This window comes from Pelodiscus sinensis, chromosome 2 (assembly GCF_052426305.1).
Source record: "Pelodiscus sinensis isolate ZL-2025 chromosome 2, ASM5242630v1, whole genome shotgun sequence".
Classification (NCBI taxonomy): Eukaryota; Metazoa; Chordata; order Testudines; family Trionychidae; genus Pelodiscus; species Pelodiscus sinensis.
In genome coordinates this window covers 42,941,935-42,963,840 of record NC_143053.1, presented here as the reverse complement: position 1 = coordinate 42,963,840, position 21,906 = coordinate 42,941,935, and the positions used below count along the sequence as shown (strand labels likewise).

Sequence of the window (21,906 nt, the reverse complement as noted above, 5' to 3'; positions counted from 1 at the left end):
AGAGCTTCTATGTATATTTTGTACAAGAAAACATTACCTTATAACAAACTGAAGAACCATTACATTCTGAGGAGCAGCCAGATGGTCACAAAATCGGAGGGGGGGGGGGGCGGGGAGAGGAAAGAGACCAGATCTCACTCAGAGGCAGGCATCCACATAACCAGACATTATGTTTAAAATTAGACAGGAAAAATCAGACTTATACTCTTTCACTCAAAGTCCCTCTTATTCATCCCAAGGGGTCCTTCTGTTCTCTCGGCTTGGAGATATCAGCTCCAGGGAAGATTACTACACTGCTTTACAAAGTTGCCCTGCTGCCTCAGAAGCTATTGCCTTCTGGAAGCCTCAGTAGCAGCTGTTTCTGCAGGTAGTTGCTTTAAAAATCAGTTGCTTTTTCTTCAGCTTTATTCTCTTTAGCTCTACAACTCAGCTACCATACACACCCACAATTAAGCCTGATGGCTGTCAGCCTTTTATACTGGTTGCACTCTCAGGTCCAGCTCCTTAGCATAGATCCTTTCTGCCTAATTATAACAGTTCAGCTAATCAGCTTCCAGTTATTTTCATAGACTCTCATCCCATCTAGATTCTCCTCTTCCTGAATAGATTTTCACCTTGAGATCATCATTAGAAAAGGCCCTCTCCTGGAGATTCTGAAAGACATGCTGGCTCTACATTTACTGAACATATACATTTAAATAGTGGGTTTCACCTGAGGTGAAAATAAGCCAGTGCTCCCCAGTACACCACTCCAGTAAAAGATGGTTGGGGTGCTCTGCTGCAGGTAGAGGTGAATGGGGGTAGCTTGTAGTTCTCTCTCCCTGCTAGGCTCCCACTGGCCCTCGGGCCTCCCACTTCAGGCTGGTACTGACAACTCTGCATACCACAGTAGGTAGTCAGGTGAGGCAGGCAGGTTAAAGGGCACATTGTAGGAAGTGTGTGTGCTCTCAAGTCAGGCTGCTGATGTGTCTGTGCCTGTCCTGATGCCCCCTCTCTTGCTGGATGCTGGGCAGCACACATGAAATCCCCAGCATGCACTGGTGCTGGCAGCCCCTCGGAAGAAGCCAGGGGAAAAGAATGTCAGGTCAGTTGGTCTCACTAGGGATGTGATAGTGTACATGGTTAAGTGATGAACCTGGGCCCATCTGTTAATCTTCATGGTTACATGCAAGTTCGCCTCCCCCCCCCACCACACACATACACATGCTGCTGCTTCTGTATTAGTGACTTGCCCTCCCCCGCTGCCTTTTTATCAGAGGCAGTGGTGGGGGGAGGAGCTGGAGCCACCTGCTTCCCCTGATAGAGAGGCAGCAGCATGGGAGGTGCAGGGGACAAGCGGGAAGTGGTTACACGTTTACAAAAAACCCTCACATTTTAACATCCCTAGTTCTCATGCCATTGCTGCCTGTTTGATTGTAACAATGCCCACATCTGCTGGCCCACAGCTCCCTTGGCAACAAAATGGAGCAGCAAGGTAGGGACCTGTCTATCAGCCAAATAACATAATCCAGGTCTCCTCCCTACATATTTCCCCTGCCCTCTGCCTTGAACCTCCCCACACACACACTCAGCCCCCTTCCCTAATTCATAGAATCACAGAGCTGGAAGAGACCTCAGGAGGTCATCAAGTCCAGCCCCCTGTCCAAAGCAGGACCGATTCCAACTAAATCAGCCCAGCCAGGGCTTTGTCAAGCCGAGACTTAAAAACCACTAGGGGATGGAGATTCCACCACCTCCTTCCCACCTCATCCATTCCAGTACTTCACCACCCTCCTAGTGAAACAGTTTTTCCTAATATTCAACCTAGACCTCCCCCACTGCAACTTGAGACCATTGCTTCTTGTTCTGCCATCCATCACTACTGAGAACAGCCTCTCTCCGTTCCCTTTGGAATTCCTGCTCCCCTCACACACCCTCAGTCTCCTGCCCTAAGCCTCCCCACAACACTCCCAGCCAGTGATGAAAGTAACTTAAAATTTCTTACAAGCACTTTCCTATTGCAACCCAGGTCCCTGCCAGTTCTTTGAATAGCTCCTTGATAACTTTTGCCACAGTTCAGCTAGCTCTTGCCAGAGCTGTGCACCAGGACTCACCTTCTTACTTTCACCTCCACTCTGGCCCCCCTCTGCCCTCACTCCGGCACATACCTAGTCCTGAGCATCCCCCACACACTCCCAGCCCCTTGTCTTGACTCCTAAACTTTCCCTCACATCCCCGCCCTCTGCCCTGAGCCTCCCCACACCGCTGCCTGGAGCCCCCCACCCTCGCATTTCTTACATGCACTATTGTATTGTAACACACACACACACACACACAAAGCTTCTTGAGTGCCTCCTCCCACCCTCCCCCCGCTGAAAAGGTACCTGTCAGAATTTTAAAATTTAAAAACCTCTAGGGATGGAGATTCCACCATCTCCCTAGGTAACCCATTCCAGTGCTTCACCACCCTCCTAGTGAAATAGTTTTTCCTAATATCCAACCTAGATCTCCCCCACTGTAACTTGAGAAATTTAAGTTACTTTCACCCCTGAGTTTCACTCGGAAACTAAAACTTACAGGAATTGGATAGGTTAGAGCAGTGTTTCTGAAAGTGTTCTGCAAAATCACTTTCAGAAACACATTAACTGGCCGGTTTGTTTATTTACTGGTGCTGCAATCACAGAGCCTCGTGCCTCCCATTTTCTCCATTTTGTCCTTTGCAGGCAAGGGGAGCCGTGGGAAGTGATGACCCAGCCCATGCCACTTCCCGCAGCTCCCCTTGGCTGCAAAAGACGAAACGGAGCTCCAGTGAGGGTAGTTTAGAAGGAGCAAGGCGTCAGGTGGAAGGGACAGGATTGGCTGTTAGTATTTCATGTGCAGCCCATGGCTAGAAGGTCATTCATGTAAATCAGTTGGCTGTGTCCCTGCTAATGGATGTATATGTAAGCACAGTACCTGCAAGGGGGGAGGGATAGCTCAGTGGTTTGAGCATTGCCTTGCTAAACCCAGGGTTGTGAGCTTAATTCTTCAGGAGGCCATTTAGGAATCTGGGACAAATCTGTCAGGGATGGTACTTGGTCCTGCTGTGAGGGCAGGGACTGGACTTAATAACCTCTCAAGGTCCCTACCAGATCTATGAGGTGGTATATCTCCATATATTATAAGCAGTTTGTAGCTTGACATCAGCATCACAGTGTAACAGGCAGCCTAGGTTAGTGAGACACAGGATTCAACAGTCCCACAGTTGAAATTGTACTCTGGGGACTCTGACATAATCCTAAACATGGAACTAATAAGTGCTCCAGAAGCTACCTCTTGATCTTGAGAAAAGAGTCAGAAATAGATTGGTCAGGCTCCCTGGTTCAAGCAAGGGAACTGTATAATCCAAAAATGAAGGGGAGAGAGCTGGAGAGGAGGAAGAAAAACAATGTAGAAATTGCTGAAGAGAGAATGACAGTAGCAGAGTCATAAGTACATAATGGTCAAACCAATGGTCTATCTAGCCCAGTATCCTGTCTGCCAAAAGTGGCCAATACCCGAGGTCCCAGAGGGAGGGAACACAACAGGTAATCCTCACATGATCTGTCACCCATTTCCAGACAAACTGAGGCTAGGGACACCATTTCTACCCGTTCTGGCTAATAGCCATTTTGGACCTAACATCCATGTCTAGCTCTTTTTTCAGTCCTGTTAAAGTCCTAGCCTTCACCACATCCTCTGGCAAGCAGTTCCAGAGGTTGACTATGAGCTGAGTGAAGAAAAACTTCCTTTTGTTTGTTTTAAACCTGCTGCCTATTAATTTCATTCTGTGACCTCTAGTTCTTATACTGTGGAATAAGTAAATAACATTTCCTTATTCACTTTTTTCATACCAGTCATGATTTTATAGACCTCTATCATATCCCCCCTAGTCTCCTCTTTTGTAACATGAAAAGTCCAAGTCTTTTTAATCTCTCTTCTAATCATTTTTGTTGCCCTTTTCTGAACCTTTTCCAATACCAATATATCTTTTTTGAGATGAGGCAACTACATCTGTACGCAGTATTCAAGAAGTGGGCATATCATGGTTTTATACAGAGGCAATAAGATATTTTCTGTCTTATTCTCTATCACTTGTTTAATGATATTAAATGTTCCTAATATTCTATTTGCTTTTTTTGACTGCCACTGCACACTGAGTGGATGTTTTCAGAGAACTATCCACATGACTCCAAGATCTCTCTCTGAGTAGTTGTCGCCAAATTAGTCCCCGTCATATTGTATGAATAGTTGGGATTATTTTTTCCAATGTGCATTACTTTACATTTATCAACATTAAATTTCATTTGCCATTTTGTTGCCTGATCACTTAGTTTGGTGAGATCTTTTTGAAGCTCTTCACAGTCTGCTTTGGTCTTAACCATCTTGAGCAGTTTGGTATCATCTGCAAATGTTGCCCCCTCACTGTTTACCTCTTTCTCTATATCATTTATAAGTAAGTTGAATAGGCTTGATCCCAGGACAGACCCTTGGGTGACCCCGCTAGTTACCTCTCTCCACTCTGAAAATTTACCATTTATTCCTAACTTTTGTTTCCTGTCTTTTAACCAGTTATGAATCCATGAAAGGACCTTCCCTCTTATCCCATGATAACCATTTGGAATTACATTTTATGCTCATTTTAATAATGTCTGGCACCTAGATACTACTGTGCCTCAAATTTGGTAGAAAGACAGAGAGGTTGTAGGCATAGTTACACTGCAAATATAATAACAACAAACTTAAAGAATGTAAGAAAATATATAAGAAAACTTCCGTACATTTAAAAAATAATAATTCAACTGGAAATAGGAACATAAGAACAGCCATATGGAATCAGACCAAAAGTCTATCTAGCACCGTATCCTGTGTTCCAACCAATGCCATGCCTAGAGAGGTGCGGGGTTTGGGACAACTCCTGCTCCTCCCCAAGCCCTACCACCATCTCTTCCTGCCCCTGCTCCTCCTATGAGCCACACCCACTTCACCTCTTCCCCCAAACCCTGCTCCTGCTTGACCTCCAGCCTATCAGTACCTGCCCCAGCTGCACCGCTCACTACACCCCTCCCCACAAGCCCTGTCCCTGCTTGGCCCCTGGCCTGCCTTTTCCCACCCCGTTCTGCCCCCTACACCATCCTTCCCCAAGCCTCTTCCTCAGAACAGTGCATCCAAGGGAACTAGCAGGGAGCCTGGCACTGGCAGCAGGAGTCAGGGCCCCCCTCCCAGACATGGCAGGCCAGTTCTTGCCCACAGACAACCCGCCAATCTTGAAGCAAATTCTCACCAGCAACTATGCACCACACCACAGTGACTCTAACTCAGGAACCAATCCCTGCAACAAACCTCGGTGCCAACTCTGCCCTCATATCTACGCCAGCAACACCATCACAGGACCTAACCAGATCAGCCACACCATCACTAGTTCATTCACCTGCACATCTACCAATATAATATATGCCATCATGTGCCAGCAATGCCCCTCTGCTTTATACATCGCCCAAACTGGACAGTCCCTACGTAAAAGAATAAATGGAAACAAATCAGATATTAGGAATGGCAATACACAACAATCTGTCGGAGAACACTTCAATCTCCCTGGATACACAATAGCAGACCTAAAAGTAGCCATCCTGCAGCAAAAAATCTTCAAGACCGGACTTCAAAGAGAAACTGCTGAGCTACAGATCATCTGCAAATTTGACACCATCAGTTTAGGATTAAACAAAGACTGTGAATGGCTAGCCGAGTACAAAAGCAGTTTCTCCTCTCTTGGTGTTCACACCTCCACATCAGCTGCTAGAAGTGGGCCTCATCCTCCCTGACTGAATTAACCTCATTATCTCTTCCCTGCATATTTATACCTGCCTCTGGAAATTTCCACTACATGCATCTGATGAAGTGGGTCTTTGCCCACAAAAGCTTATGCTCCAATACATCTGTTAGTTCAAAAGGTGCCATAGAACTCTTTGTCACTTTTGCAGATCCAGACTAACACAGCTACCCTCTGATACTTGGCTCCCAGACATGTCACTTATGGAAGGAGAGCAGACTGAAGCTAGGTTGCTTCACTTCCTGCCACCACAGTGAAACAAAGCGACTTGGCTGGGAGATGGTGGAGCAGAGCAGGTGGGACTGGGTCACTTTACTTCCTGTGGCTCCTGTTGCCACTGGTGAGTGCAAGAGTAAGCCCAAAGCCTGTTGTGCTCACTCTTGCACTAGGCCTCCTGATACACCTCCAAGACCTCCTGGACCGCCCCGGGGTCCTGCAAAGTGCAGGGCCCAAGGAAATGCCCCATTTCATCCAATGGATGGGATTGTTCTGCTTCCAACAATGGCCAAGGCCAATTGCCCCAGAGGAACTGAACGGAAGAGGTAATATAAGTGATCCATTCCCTGTTACTAATTCCCAGCTTCTGGCAAACAAAGGTTAAGGTCCCCATCCTTACCCATCCTGGCTAATGGCTATTGATGGACCTATTCTTCATTAATTTATGTAGTTCTTTTTTTTATCCCAGTTATAGTCTTGGCCTTCATAGCATCCTCTGCCAAAAAGTTCCACAGGTTGTGTGCTTTGTGAAGAAATACTTTGTTTTGTTTGTTTTAAACCTGCTGCCTATTAATTTTATTTGATGACCTCTACTTCTTGTGTTATGAGAAGTAAATAGCACTTTATTTACTTTCTCTAGTAAATAAATAAGAACATTCTTATAAAATTATACATAAAATATAGAAACAATATGTGCTGGGTCAAAAGGGGGAAATCAGACTAATGTATACAACATTCACTGTGTAAGACCTTGGTAATGCAAGCTAGTCCTTGCTGGTGGACCTCTGGGATAATGTGGATCAGTTTGTGGTAATGTACCTTGAGCTATTCCATTATCGTAAATGCAGTGATGTTCTACATATATAGTCAGGATGTAACAGCCACTGAAATGCTGCTATATTCAAGTCCAAAGGTGGTTGCACGTAAGTAGTGGCTGAAATGATTTCTGGATTGTCAGAATTTTGCCTTAGTTTGTGTGCTTGAGGTTTGCACTGATTTGGGCATGTCAAGCAGTTCCAGTGTGTGATGCTGGACAACTGTTTTCTCTTGCTGAAAGACTCACAGCATCCCTCAGGGAGGGATCACATTTCCCTCCCGTGTTATTTCTGATCCAAGCGTCCTAGCCCAGTCAGGGGAATCTTTCCTTTGGCTTCAGTGGGCTTTGGGTGAGGTGCATTGCGTGAAGCCATTTCTGAAAGCAGGGTTAGTTCGAGGCTCTTGACGAGCCCGGAGACACACGGCTCTATAGCGCTTGCCCAGGAATGCTGCCAAGTTTGTGCTCCGAAGGAATCCTTCACGGGCGGGCCAGCGGGATGTCGCAGCTACCTAGTCCTGGGCAAAGAGAAGTGCGGCCGTGGGGGAAAGAGGGCAGAGTTGTCATTGTGAGGACACAGACTCGCCCTTTGTGGTTTACACAGCGCACGTGCTGCCGGGGCTGTGAGTAGGAATCTCGGCGTCGCTTTCAGCCTTTCGCCCCGCCAGGCGCGGGGGGCGGGCCAGCCTCCGCAGCCCGGGCCGTGGGCGGCGCGCGGTGTCCATGGGAACTGGGTGAAAGCGGAGCGTGCGCCGCGGTTCCCCTTCCTTCCCGGCCGCCATGATGATGCTGGGCCGCGGGCTGGACGCCAGGTAAGTGCGGTGCCCCCTGCCACGACTGACCCGCGTGACGCCCCCGCCCCGCGGGGACCGAGAGGCCGCGGCGGTTGGAGCGGGGGGCAGGCGGACGGCGCCCCGTTCCTGGGCACAGGAGGGCCCGGAGCCCCTGCGGTCGAGGTGTGTGGCTGCCGTGGGGAAGGAGGGAGAGTTTGGCTCTTTGGCGTCCCGGGCCCTGACTGGTTACCCATCAGCCCCAGGCTTTGGACGCGGGATGAGGCCCTTCTCGAGGTTGTGTATTTAAGGCGCGGGCGTGCCACAAACCTAAATAAAACAGCAACAGAAAGTAACTTGCAGCTGTCCATGGCCAGTTCAATCTGCCTGTTTAAGCCATTTCAGAGATTGCCTGTCACTATAAAGTCTAGGCAATTCCGTGTATCCAGATCGGGGTGGGCAATCATTTTTGAACAAGGGCCACTTCAAAAAAATTTGAAGTTGTCATGGGCTGCCCCAGAAGGGACAGGGCCTTGGATGGAAGGGGTAGAGCCTTGGACAGAAGGGTGGCCTTTAAAGAGCAGGAGTTGAAAGGGCTCGAGCCTCTCCTGCGGCTCCCAGGCATCATGTTAGCCAGGCATGGCAGCTGTGAGCCCTTTTAATTCCTGCTATTGAAAGGGTTTGCTGTTCCCAGCCTCTCTGCTAGCCTGTTGCCTGAGAGTCAGGGGCGCTAGAGCCCTTTCAAATGCTTCTGTTTAAAGGGCTTGTGCCTTCCTCAGGGCTGTTACTTCACAGTTGTAGGGAAGGCATAAGTCCTTTAAATAGAATCAGTTGAAAGGGCTCGTGCATCCCAGGCAATGGGCTAGCATGGGGCCAGAAGCTGTGAGTTCCTTTTAACTGCTTCTGTTTAAAGGGCTTGCATCTGCCACCTGGCAATGCAGCCACTTGCCAGGCACGAGCAGGGCTGGCCCGAGCCATTTTGGCTGCCCAGGCGTGTGGCGCCATCCCCGGGCACACGGCGCATGCACAGGCCTACCCCCCCAGGGTGCGCGGGCCTGCCCCCAGGACGCACGGCACATGCGCGGCATGGCCACAGCCACTGGCACACAGCCTGGGGCACAAGGCGCATGCACTGCCCAACCTGGCCCGGCCATCGCTTCTAGCGCGCACACCGGGCCGTGCACGGCCCTGTGACTGTGGGGGTAAGGGTGCTGCTGGCTGGCGCCATGGGGCCCGTGCTGCAGGAGCCGGGTGCACGGTGCCTGATGACAGCTATAAGGGACGCCGCGTGCCCCTTACTGCTGCCATCAGGCGCCCCCCATTGGTGGGCGCCCCGGGCAACTGCCCGGCTCGCCCACCCCTCAGTCCGGTCCTGGTCACAAGCGCTTTAAATAGAAAAAGTTAAAAGGGCTCACTTCTCCCAGTGCCTGCTAGCGCATTGCTAGGGAGCCAGGACTTGTGAGCCCTTTTAACTGCTTCTATTTAAGGGGCTTGCACATTCCCTGCACCCATCGGAGACAATGTGTTGCCTGGCAGCTGCGGGGAAGGCATAAGCCCTTTAAATAGAAACAGTTAAAAAGGCTCGCATGTCTCCAGCTCCTAGACAACACACAAAGGGGCAGAGTCTGGAGCTGCTGCAAGGGCCGGATCAAAGCCCTAGGCAGGCTGGATTTGGCCTACTGAGAGGCTTTTGCCAATCCCAGATATAGATTGCGTATTCAGGGATAAAATTAGGACTTACTAATTAAGCCTTGTGCTATTGTTCCTTTTATGGCCTTTAAGTAACATTTTTAAAAACAAACTAAGTTTTCACAACTTCCTTTTTTAAGTTCATATAATTCATATCTCTTAGAATTGAATGCTGTTTACATGGGAAAACTGCAGGCAAAAGTTGCTGAATGTTTGGGCAGACCTGCCTTAAGTTCTTTGTTACCTTTTGGGTTATAACTACACTAGCGTCAGACAGTTTAGTGGGAGAGGGGAGGCACTCCTCACTCAAAATTATCTGTACTTTAGTTGTTAATTAGTGGAAGAAAGATTTTTGTGATGGGCTTTTCAATAAGTTTTTTTTATACTCTAACCGAGTTTGTGAAATCCCCTTTTATTTAAATGATAGCAAACTTGAAAAAGCATTAGGAACTAGGAGACTATCCCAACCCTACCTCAAATTGATTGCTTACTTTGAGGTAACATAAATTGATCTTCTGCAAGGATATTTTCTTTTGAAAGAGAAAGGATAAAATACATTTCTTTTCATTTTCAACATGTTTGTCTTGTCAAGAAAATATAGACTGAAACAATATGCTCATTTTGAAGCATTGAATTTCCTTTGATTTTTCTGGGTTTGGGGTAGTGGTTCTCAAAGTGCGGTCCGCATACCACTAGTGGTCCATGACCATCTTGCAGGTGGACCACGGGCTCAGGCTCCTTAACCCTGCAGTGGGAAGCTTGCAGTGGTGCTCCAGCCCTGCTATCCCATCCTCTCCTCCTACCCCAGCGTGGTTGGAGTGCCAGTGCTGGCTTCCTGCTGCAGGAGTGGGGCAGCCCCGAGCTTGGCAGGCTGGATCTGGCTCGCATCAGCAGGAAGTGGCTCCATGTGCTGCCACTCTATCTTCACCCTGGTTAGGGGAACGTCAGTGCAGAAAACTGCTTGCCTGGAGGCTTTCCCTGATGCTTCCCTTTGCCAGAATGGTGGCCAATGGGAGCAGCGGGGAGTGGTGCCTGGGAGCAGTGGGATGTGCATAGCGAGGTAAGTGCCTCTCCACCCCCGTCATGCCCAGCCCACTCCTACTCCCTCCCTCTTGACCACCTCCAGGCCATTTAAGAACACAAGAACAGCCATACTGGGTCAGACCAATGCTCCATCTAGTCCTGTATCCTGTCTACCAACAGTTGCCAATACCAGATAACCCAGAGGGAGGGAACACAACAGGTAATCCTCACGTAATCCGTCCCTTGTCACCCATTTCCAGACAAACAGAGGCTGGGGACACCATTCCTACCCATCCTAGCTAACAGCTATTGATGTACCTAACATCCATCTAGCTCTTTTTTGAACCCTGTACGCTACCTCCCACCCTGAGGCAGATCCTGCACCCAGCCTCCCAGCCATACCCCCACCCTGATCCTGCATCCTACCTCCCACCCAGACCCTGCACCCCATCCCTATCCTGCTCCATGGCAGCATTCTCCCAAACACCGAATCCCTCATTTTTGGCCCCACCCCGGAATTTAGGGGGCTCTCAAAATCTATTAGCCCTAGGACCCCAGGAGAGTTAATCTGGTCTGTGGGAAACCCTTAACCTCGGTTCTCCCTTCCCTCCCCCCATGGGGCAGCAGCATGAGGAGAGTGTCAGTTGAGTTGGAGTTTTTGTTGTTGTTTTTGCTCCTCACTTTTGTGTGACCTCTGACTGATTTTCTGTGGATCAGTGGCCCCAAGCCAAAAAAGTATCCTCACCCCTGCAATAAATTATGGCAATGTTGAAACCTTTTTGTTTTGTACATAATTAATATTTTACTGTCTTTAAAACAAAGTTTGTTAAACTAACATGATAAAGATAAAGTGCTTAATCTATTTAATGATTTTGCTTAATAATATGTCTTTCTTATCTGTTATAAATGCTTCCTTGTGTTATAGCTGCTTATTTACCTTTGTATGCTCCAGTAATCTAATATGAATAATTTCCAATGTAAGGTTTTTAGAGATAAGCAAAGGCATTTTTCCATCATTGATGGCTGAATGGTGGTCTGTGGAAAGGTGTACGTTGAGCACGGTGTAGGCCAAAAAGTTGAAAATCACTAGTTTGGAGGGTTGGTTACATTGGTCAAAATTAAAAGCCAGGATCATTTCAGGCTTTCAGAATCTGAAGGCAACTCACACAAATTAAAGTTTTAATTTATAGTGCCAAATAAGTGAGAAGTGAGCAAATTCCAAGCTAAGGATCTTGTCCATCTTACTAATAACATATCACCTGAATTTCTGTACCCTACCGAGCACAGTGTTTGAGTAGTTTTATGGAGTCAGTGGAACTTCTTACAGAACTCTGCAATTGATCATTAACATTTGCAGAATTTGGCCTGTAGCGAATTGCTGTGGGCACCAAACAGTAGAATGAATGTGTTGAGAATCTGTGAACTTCAATAGCAGTAGAATTGTGCTGACAGTAGCAATATAATGCTGCTGACGTTGTGATACACGTGATGCAGAGGTGAAACCATAAACTGAAGGCACTAATTAAACAGAGAGGAGGAGGAGACTGAAGTATGAAGCAAAATATGAATGCCAACTAAATAAGTCTTGAATTCAATTTATCGAATGGTTTAATGAGATTAATAAGTATAAAATATCCAGGTTTTGGTTGGACGCTGAAATTTTAAGTCCTACCCTAAACCCATCATTAACTTGAGTTTCCTAATTAATAACTTTTATGCAAACGCATAGCTATGATATTAGTATTAAAATCCTATATATAAAAAGCAGAACATAGAATCATAGAACACTAGAACTGGAAGGGACCTCAAGAGGTAATTTAGTCCAGTCCCCTGCCCTCACGGCAGGATCCGGTACCGTCTAGACCATCCCTGATAGATGTCTGTCTAACCTGCTCTTAAATATCTCCAGAGATGGAGATTGCACAACCTCTCTAGGCAACTTATTCCAGTGTTTAGCCACCCTGACAGGAAGTTTTTCCTACTGTCCAACCTAAACCTCCCTTGCTGCCATTTAAGCCCATTGCTTCTTGTCCTATCATCAAAGGCCAAGGAGAACATTTTTTCTCCCTCCTCCTTGTAACACCCTTTTAGATACCTGAAAACTGCTGTCATGTCCCCTCTCAGTCTTCTCCTTTCCAAACTAAACAAGCCCAATTCTTTCAGTCTTTCTTCATAGGTCATGTTCTCTAGATCTTTAATCATTCTTGTTGCTCTTCTCTGGACCTTCTCCAATTTCTCCACATCTTTCTTGAAATGTGGTGTCCAGAACTGGACACAATACTCCAACTAAGGCGGAAGAACGATTTCTTGTGTCTTGAATATAACTCATGTATATAACCAATTAAAATAATTTACATATATGTTATTTTCTTTTGGTTAATTCATTGAGTCAAAGATGTACATATGTGGAAAATTTACCTTGCATGTTATTGACAACCTAAATCCTATTCATGAGACCACACTTACGAACTCTGAGGAGGTTAAAAGGAGAAAGTACTTGCTTCAGGGACTTCCTAAGCTCTAGTGTTCATAGCATTTGAGTTCTGTTGGCCAAGTTATTTTTCTGTACTCCTCCTCCCACCAATCCACCTAACAAAAGGCTCATCTACAATTTTATACACCAGAGTTTTATCCTGCAACTTTCTATGTTGTTGGTATTGGATACTATTTTCTTGGTGATTGTGATGGCATTGTTAATATTTCTTAAATTAGGTTTTTATTTTTTGCTTTGTTTAAATAATATGCCAGATTTTATTTTTAGAATTATGATTCACCTCTAGTGAAAGTTAGAACCATTAAAACTAAGGCACTGATCTTGCAATCAGCATGAGCAGAGCCCTTTGCCAGTGCAGAACCCTACTAATGTCTTTTTTTGTCTAAGTGGAAGCTTACACCTATGTACATTTGATTGCAGGAATGGGGCCTTAGTACACGCTAAGGGCATGTCTACCCTAGGAAATTATTTTGAAATAACTCCCGAAATAACTATTTTGAAATAGCGCGTCCAGTCCACACTACAAGGCAGCATCAAAATAGCACAGAATTATTTCGAAATAGCATATCCACACTGATTGGTGCCTGTATTGCAATTAAAGCCCCCTGAAGCATTCCAGAGAGGGCACCAGGAGAGAGGACGCTTCCTGTGGCTGCTTGCTGAGGCTAGCAGAGATACATGCTTAAAGGAGCTCCGCTTTCCAGCTACATCTCACATGCCACTTCTCCACTGCCTACCCCCTTGCAGGTCACCAAGCTCACGCCATGTCCTCTGGTTGCCCTTGCAGACGCCACAGCACTGACTGCATGGAGCCACAGCTGCTGCAAAGCAGTGCCAGGCTCATGGGCCTCATGCTGCACCTCATGGAACAGTTGATCCACACTGCACACGTGCTGATTCAGGACCACAATGAGCAGCCTGGACCAGGAGGCCTCTTCACCCAGGCCCTTGCGCTCCTAATACACCTAATGGTCTTCCATCCCCTGCATACTGCAACACCGCGGAGGAAGACCAGTTCCACATCATCCTGCAGCGATGGGACGTCCAGTAGTGACTCCAGAACTTCTGCATGTGGAAGGCCACCTTCCTGGAGCTCTGCAAATGGCACACCCCTTCCCTCAGGTGATGGGACTCCTTCATGAGACCCGCCATTCCACTGCAGAAGTACATCGCCATTGCCCTCTGGAAGCTTGAAACACTGGAGAGCTACCGTGCCATAGGGAAAATATTCAGTATGGGGAAATCCATGATTGGGGCCGTGCTCATCCAGGTAGTGAAGGCCATCAACACCATCCTGCTATGGAGGGTCATCGCACTGGAGGGACGATGACCTCCTCATTGTAGGCTTTGCTACCATGAGCTTCCCCAGCTGCAATTTTGAAATAAGTGTTATTCCTCATGACAAGCAGGAGTTGTTATTTCAAAATAACCAACCTGCTAATTCAAATAAACAGGCTTGGTAGTTGGACACTGCACTTACTTTGAAATAAGGGGCGTTATTTCAAAATACTTATCCCTGGTTTACATTAGGGAATAAAGATGGACTTGAGAGAGCCTTATATTTAAGACAATATTTTCAAAGGTATACAATCAGTTCAAAATCTATTTTAAGAAAGTTTTCTGGTGCTTTGCCCACCTCAGAGATTTCTGTGGGGTTTGCATTCATATTTTTCTATTTTAAAATACATTTTCCGCATCTAATGGTGTGTGAAAAACATGCATTAAAACAGGAGAAATAGTCTAACAATACAAAAGAAGCACTGGAAATGATTATACCCAAAGTTCTGTCATTTAAATAAAGTTAAAACCAATGAAAAAAAACCTCTTTAGTCTTTCAGTATATTATTTGTACATTTAACAAAATTCAGGCCAGATTTTTAAATGTATGTAAGTGTCTAAAGATGCAGATAAATAACCTTTGAGATTCCCAAAGCATCTAACTCCATGGGAGTTTTATTAAAATTTTCTTAAGTATGTAGCTGTATCTGGTTTGGGTCTTATTGCATTTTTACTTTTTAAAATTCAGTTTGATGAGTTTTAAGCTGAAAACCAAATCTCAAGTTTTATTATTGTATTTGTATTTTTATACATCACCTTGGAATTAAGCATAATTTTCCTCTACTTTCCATTTTGCCCAGAAGTAAAATGACCAATTTGAAATATGTTGTTTATGAAATAGTGATGACAGTACTGTCAAGCTTGTTTAATCTGTATGTATTGTAATTATGTTGGGCTTTTGCTTTTTTCTCATTTTTCCTTGGTCTCTAGGGACAATCAGACTAGACAAGTACGAGAGGCTGTTTCAAATGTGGAAAAACATTTTGGTGAATTGTGCCAAATATTTGCAGCATATGTGCGTAAAACTGCTAGACTACGAGACAAAGCAGACCTTCTAGTAAACGAAATATATGCATATGCAGCTACAGAGACACCAAGCTTAAAACTTGGATTGAAGAATTTTGCAGATGAATTTGCCAAACTTCAAGATTATCGCCAAGCAGAGGTAAAGAATTGTATGTTGTGCTTGTAAACTGATCTTTTTAATATAATTATCATAATATATACCTTGTCTGTCTCCAAAGACTGAGGAAACACCACTTTTAAATGCATTAGTAATAAATGTGTTAGTAACAAAGCAAAATAAGCCCCCACTAGCTTTCATAGATTACCCTACTATGACATTTCTGAAGACCTAAGACCAAATTGTGAATTGCCTTATGCCCATTCTTATCTTCATGCCTAGTGAATTGTCCCCCTGAGTAGCTACACTCATGTTTTAAAGAACTGGTCTTCAGTGGAGATGAGAAGAGAGCCAATGGAATTTATTGAGCTGTAGATTATGCTTAATAAATGCTTGGTTTTTGGTTTTGTGAATTGGGCTGTCCTTCAAGTATCGTTCACTTTGTCACAAGTTATTGTCAATAGCTGGAATATGGGTGAGTTGTTGACATCAAACATATCAAGGAAGAGAGGTGTTGAAACCACAGTGGAATCTGCAAGGATCAGCCCTGGAACTAGCATGAAGTTCCACTGACTTCATTGTGTGTCCACATGTGCAAAAGGCCCATCCACATGAATCTAATCATAGGATTGGGGCATAATTAGAATGCAGTGGATTTCTCTTTATTTTGTTTAAAATTTTTGTATTATGCTAACACCTATTTATTTATAAGGAGTTCATAATGCTGTGCTTTACATTTGTCACGATGGAGTACTCTTAACTGAAAAGTGGAATACAATATTTGACATTCTTTTTTTGACATTCTTCTTTTTTTATTTGACATGCTGTTTTTATAATGGGGAAAAAAAAGTGGAAAAAAAATTAAAAACTCAACCCTTTAAAGTCATCTGTGTACATTAAGAAACAAAAGAAAAAAATATAAATCTTTTTTACATTTGCCTTTAAGAGATATAGACCTTTTAACTCAGGGCAATTGAAAATATGAATCCTATGCTCCTTTCACAGTGTATTTAGGCCCAGATTTTAAGGGTATTTAGTTGTCTAGAGATGCAGATAGATACCTAGTGTGATTTTTAGAAGCACCGAGATGCTTAATTACCATTGATTTCAGTGACTTTGGCATCTAAATACCCTTTAGAATCTAATTGTTACAGTTCCCAAGATAATTGCATTTCTGACCCCTTCTTGGTCTCCTTGAGGGAACCACACTCGGGTCAGTCTTTGTCACCTTTTCTCAGGGTGGAAACCCACATTCCTCTCACTTCAGACCAGGAATTTATGCTGTAATTCCTGCAAATCACTGTGATGATCATGGGTGACAGGTGTAACAGGCAAGGGGAGGCAATATCTCCCCTGGGTTGCACCTTGCAGACTGGTGACTCTTCCCCAGAAATGAATCTATTAATTTAAAATTGAAAAACCTTCCAGCTTACCAGATCTATTATTATAACATTGAACCTAGGAAAGAACCATTAAGTGATAATGAAACCATTTAACAGGCATGTGCCAACCCTATTTACGGACAAAAATAGTTGTGCATTACTATGTCATTAGTTTAAAATTTGCTTTAATATTTCATTAGTTTCTGGCTGAAGATTATAAAATCACATCTCTAAAAAATAATTTAGATGCACAATCTGAGGATTCAGCTTTAGCCTCAAATATTTGGCTCTTCAGACACATTTTTTATTAATTTTTCAAAAGACCACCCTTATCTAAAAATACATTTTAATTACTATAGTATAAAAACTTGCATGTGTATGTACGTGTACACACACACACACACACACATTCCTTTTCTAGATAGCTGGACAAGTGAGTTTCCCTTTTACTTCTGACTATTTGATAAACTAGTTTTAAGAGAACCGTCCACCAAAATCAGTACCTTAGTAAGATATAAAATCTTTTGATCTGCCTAAAATCTTTGGAAACATAATTTAAGATAAACATAGTGAAATTTCATAAACATGTCTTATGAAAATCATAGGAAGTAAATTAGTGTTCCCTTTTTCTAAAAGCCATGAGCTTTGCTATGAACACACTAAACTGCTCTGACTGATTAATTTAAAATAATATATTTGTTTCTGTGAATTTAAATATATAATAATCTGGAATTATTACTTTATAGTAATAAAGGCTTAATAATATATTTAAAACATAAAATCAGCTTAGAAATACTGATGAAGAAAATGTAATACAGAAGGGCTGTTTACAATATTTACAACTGACTTGCACTTACTAAAAAGTTTTTGCAAACTTGACATACTTCCGGGTATATCAAAAAACTTGTGACTGACATTTTTTTATTCCCAAATTTAGTGAATTTAATTAAGTAATTTCTGCCTGTCCAATCTTTACAATCTGGCATGCAATGGACAACATGCTCCATTTTCTTTAGAAAGAATTTTTTATAAAAGTGTTTTTTTTCCAAATGTCATTTGCTACATTTGGGTTCAGGGATTTAGCTGCAATGGGTGAGCAGAGAGATGACTAGTTCAAAACCTGCTGTTCTGTTCTCATCCAGAGTTAATGACAGGATAGACAAGTAACCAGCACAGCTTGTTTAGAACAAATGATTTACACTGAATACATATCAGAAATAATAAGCAGCTTATTGTATGCTTACCGGGTGATACTTAACTGCTATACAAGACCCTGGTTAGTTTCAAAGTCCTTAAAACTCTTTCTGTAGTGTCTGCCCCTTGTTCACAATGCCATTTCAGTTCTTGCATGGAGAGAAGGAGTCTTCTCTTCTATGTCAGGCTGGTCACTTGATATAATATTCTGTGGCAGCAAGGGCGGGGGAATTAGAGGGGGTGTTTCAAAGTAGCAGCACCTCATGGAGCCTAGGGCCTTTGGGACTGCTCAGGTTCCAAGAGTGCTGGATCAGTGAGGTCCAGTCTGTAATATCTTTTATTGAGCCAACTTCTGTTGGTATGAGAGCTTGTCTCTAAGGCAGTGGTTTTTAACCTTACTGCAGCCTGCACCCCTTTGGTTCTCAAAATATGTTTTCTCACCCCTTATTAAAAATCATTGAAGTAGGTCAGTTCTTTAAACCTAAGATACGTCATAAAAATCTGGCTTGTTTTGCACCCCCAGGGGCTGCATGCACCCCAGGTTAAGAACCACTGATCTAAGGGCATGTTTACACAGCAGCGCTAAACTCAAAATAAGATACACAATTTAAGCTACGCTAATTGTGTAGCTTAAGTCGAAATAGCTTATTGTGAATTTTGGCGCTATCTACACAAGTTATTTCAAGCTGGAGCACTCTTCTCCCGACTTCCCTTACTCCTCGTACAATTTACATTAGGGATATATCAAGATCAATATGACTTGATTAGTTCTATTGCTTCTGCCTATGTATTCAATCTCCACCGTCACTTTTTCATCCATGAATATGATTAAAATCCTAGTAGTCTCAACATTACTCTTACAGTAGTCAGTTTTCTAGCGATAGATTTACTATGCAGAGGACTTGGGTAACTTGACTTTTTTCCCTAGGTTGAAAGGCTTGAAGCCAAAGTTGTTGATCCTTTGAAAAGTTATGGGACCATAGTAAAACTTAAAAGGGTAGGTACAATATAATGTATTTTTTCTCAAACTTTAGTGTATTCTTATAGTCATTTTGGTGAAGCTTGTTAAGCATACCAAATTATTTAACTATTTCCTATTAAAATAGTTATTGCAACAAAGATATAGGTATGTAACTCACAACAGTACATTGGAATTGCATCTGGGGACATATATGAAGCAGATACATTTCAGGAAACAACTAAGAGGATGGGGTCCAAGCCTCGACAATGATGTCTAGGAGATATGTTAAAACTTGTTTGCAAATGCTTTAGGAAAAGAACTGCATTTCTGTATATAGGAAATAGAAAGACTTCACTGTGTTAAGTGAATTACCCCTTCAGATTTTAACTAATTTAATTTGAATTTTAAAAAGTCAGTGTGTCATCTGGAAACTTTCAGGCGTGATTTTATATTTACTTCCAGAGCATTGATGAAAATGTTGAAATAGCATTAGGCCTACTGTTATACGTATTCCAGGAGACTCTCACTTGAAAAATCCCCATTTACTGATGATTGCCCATTGACAACTACTTTTTGAAATCTGTCAGGTAGCTAGTTCTTAATCCATTTAACATATGATCTCTTGTTATTTTATAGTGCCTAGCTTTTAATCCGAATGTTGTGCAATACTAAGTTAATTGTTATACCTACACAGCATGTTTATCAACCAAATTTATAATCTCCTCAAAGAATTAAATAAGGTTTGTTTGACAAGACTTGCTTTCTTTAAAATTATGTTGACTTTCATTAAGTGTATTCCTATTCTTGAATTCTTTTATTAATTGAATCTAACTTAGGCTTCTGTTCTCTCTTGACATCAGGCTAACCAGCCTATAATTTCCTATATCATCCTGCTTGCCTTTTTTGAATATAGGCACAACAGTCTTCTTCCAGTGCTCTGTAATTGCCCTTGAATTCCAAAATTTACTAAAAATTAACATCAGTGGGATACTTAATCACCTCAACTAACTCTTCTAGGATTGTTGGGCGCAAGTTACTCAGGCCAGCTAATTGTAATATATTTATCCTGAGTAGGCATTGTCTAACATACTACTCTGTAATTAACAGACTGTAAAGTACTTCATCATTCTCATATTGTATAAGTATATTATTCTGTTGCTTTTCCAAATACAGAACAGAAATATTTATTGAGCACATCTGCCTTTTCTGCATCATTAGTAACATTTTTACCATTTCATCCAGCATGGGACCTATCGCATTGCTAGGCTTTCTTTTGTTCCTAATGTACTTTTAAAACGCTAGTTCTGCCAGCCATGGGTTTTCCCTGATTTTTTTAGCTTCCCTTATCAATCTCCTGTAATTCATACTTTTAATTTATATTGATTGCTATTTCTTCTTTTTCTATTTGTCATATATTGCTTTTTTATTTCTAAATGATGGCTACACTTTGCCACTGAACCAGCATGGGTTTTTAGCAAAGTTGACCTCTTTCTTGATTGCGGAATTGTGGCTTTTTGGCCATCTAATAAACTCTTCTTTTAAAAATAGTGATTTTATTCTCATTTTTCCATCTAAACATTTAAAAAATGGCACAGCCTGAGGTCCAATCCTGCAAGGTGCTAAACACACCGAGTGCCCATTGATGTCTTTTTGAGGAAGTGCTCCTCATTTCACAGGATTCACCCATAAAAAACTGGGTTTAGAGCAAAACATTTGTAAGTTTTCTGGACAACTCATAAATGCAGACAAGTGTATTTCATACACCCCTAGTTCTATTTCACCATATACTAAATTGTTATAAATATATTTGCAGGATGATCTCAAAGCAACTTTAACAGCAAAGAATCGAGAAGCTAAGCAGTTATCTCAACTGGAAAGGACACGTCAGAGGAATCCATCAGATCGACACATTATTGTATCCTTTCTATTTCTAATGAATATAAGAAGCAATTGGTTTTCCTGTAATTAAAAATACTATATTTAGAAAGATGTGAAAGAAATTGTATATAAAGTGATTATATTGTACATTGATCATGAATCACAAATTGTTATATTTTATATTTGTCAGCTTATTAGCTATAGCTTAAAACATTTGCTATAGTAGCATTTATTTAACAAAAAGTATCTGACAGTATCTGACATGTTTTCAGTTACAAAAACAAGTAGTCCTGTGGCGCCTTAGAGACTAACAAAAATATATAGAAAAATGAGCTTTTGTGATTAACAATTCTATATATTTTTGTTAGTTTCTAAGGTCTACTCGTTTTTAAAGTTACAGACTAACACGGCTACCTCTCTGAAATTTTTCCGTCGCAATATTACAATATTTACATTTCCACATTTTTCTAACATTGACAGTAGGTTTTAATGTCTGTTGTATATGGTATCTGAAGTTTATGGAAAGATTATATCCTATTATGAGTTGTATTTCTTTAGAAAGTAAGTATAGAATAAATGTTGGCTTTCTTTTTTTTTAACGTTTTGTTTAATTTTAGCTTTGTTTCCATTATTTTGTCATCTTATCTCTCTAGCAGTTTTATTGAACTTTCCTGCCGGCCATGGGGGGCATGAACTTCCCCCACTGTTGCTGTTGCTCAATAAGGCTGATTAGGGCAGGAAAAGATGTAGTCTGCCACCTCAGACTCATTTTGGGCACGAAAGCAAAACCCATAATCTAGAGAAGCTTCATTGCTATCACTTTTTAGGTACCTATCTAGTGGTCATTATGTAAAAATATAGAGTCTGAAAATGGTCCAGTATTTTTCTATATCACCGTTTTTTTTCTATATCACATTGTCAACCTCCAAACTGAAAAAAAAAATAATAAAGTCACAAAAAGGGCCATAACTCAAAGAAACTATCTGTGACCAAAATTGGCAGAAAACAATTGATAATGCAGCTGTGTACTCAAAAAATACTACTGTTTTGGAAAGCTTGGGAAATATTTAGTCCCAAGTGACACATTTTATTCATTTTCCCATACTACAGTAAAACTCCAATAGTCCAGCATCCAATAGTCTGGCACTCCTGATAGTCCGGCATCAAAATGGCAAGAGCCTAGTGAGTGAGCTTCGG

At 42.6% G+C, this 21,906-nt stretch overlaps 1 protein-coding gene across 1 annotated transcript in view; it reads left to right on the top strand.

The window, feature by feature from the left end:
* Positions 1 to 7,606: 7,606 nt before the first annotated feature.
* The window catches only part of CIBAR1 (CBY1 interacting BAR domain containing 1), a 32,984-nt gene continuing 18,684 nt past the window's right edge, over positions 7,607 to 21,906 (top strand). Inside the window, exons 1-5 of the mRNA XM_075920386.2 lie at positions 7,607 to 7,669; positions 15,102 to 15,336; positions 18,799 to 18,867; positions 20,645 to 20,746; positions 21,781 to 21,786. Of these exons, the coding sequence (XP_075776501.2) occupies positions 7,638 to 7,669; positions 15,102 to 15,336; positions 18,799 to 18,867; positions 20,645 to 20,746; positions 21,781 to 21,786 (444 nt within the window). The 5' untranslated portion in view covers positions 7,607 to 7,637. The remainder of the gene's footprint in view (positions 7,670 to 15,101; positions 15,337 to 18,798; positions 18,868 to 20,644; positions 20,747 to 21,780; positions 21,787 to 21,906) is intronic.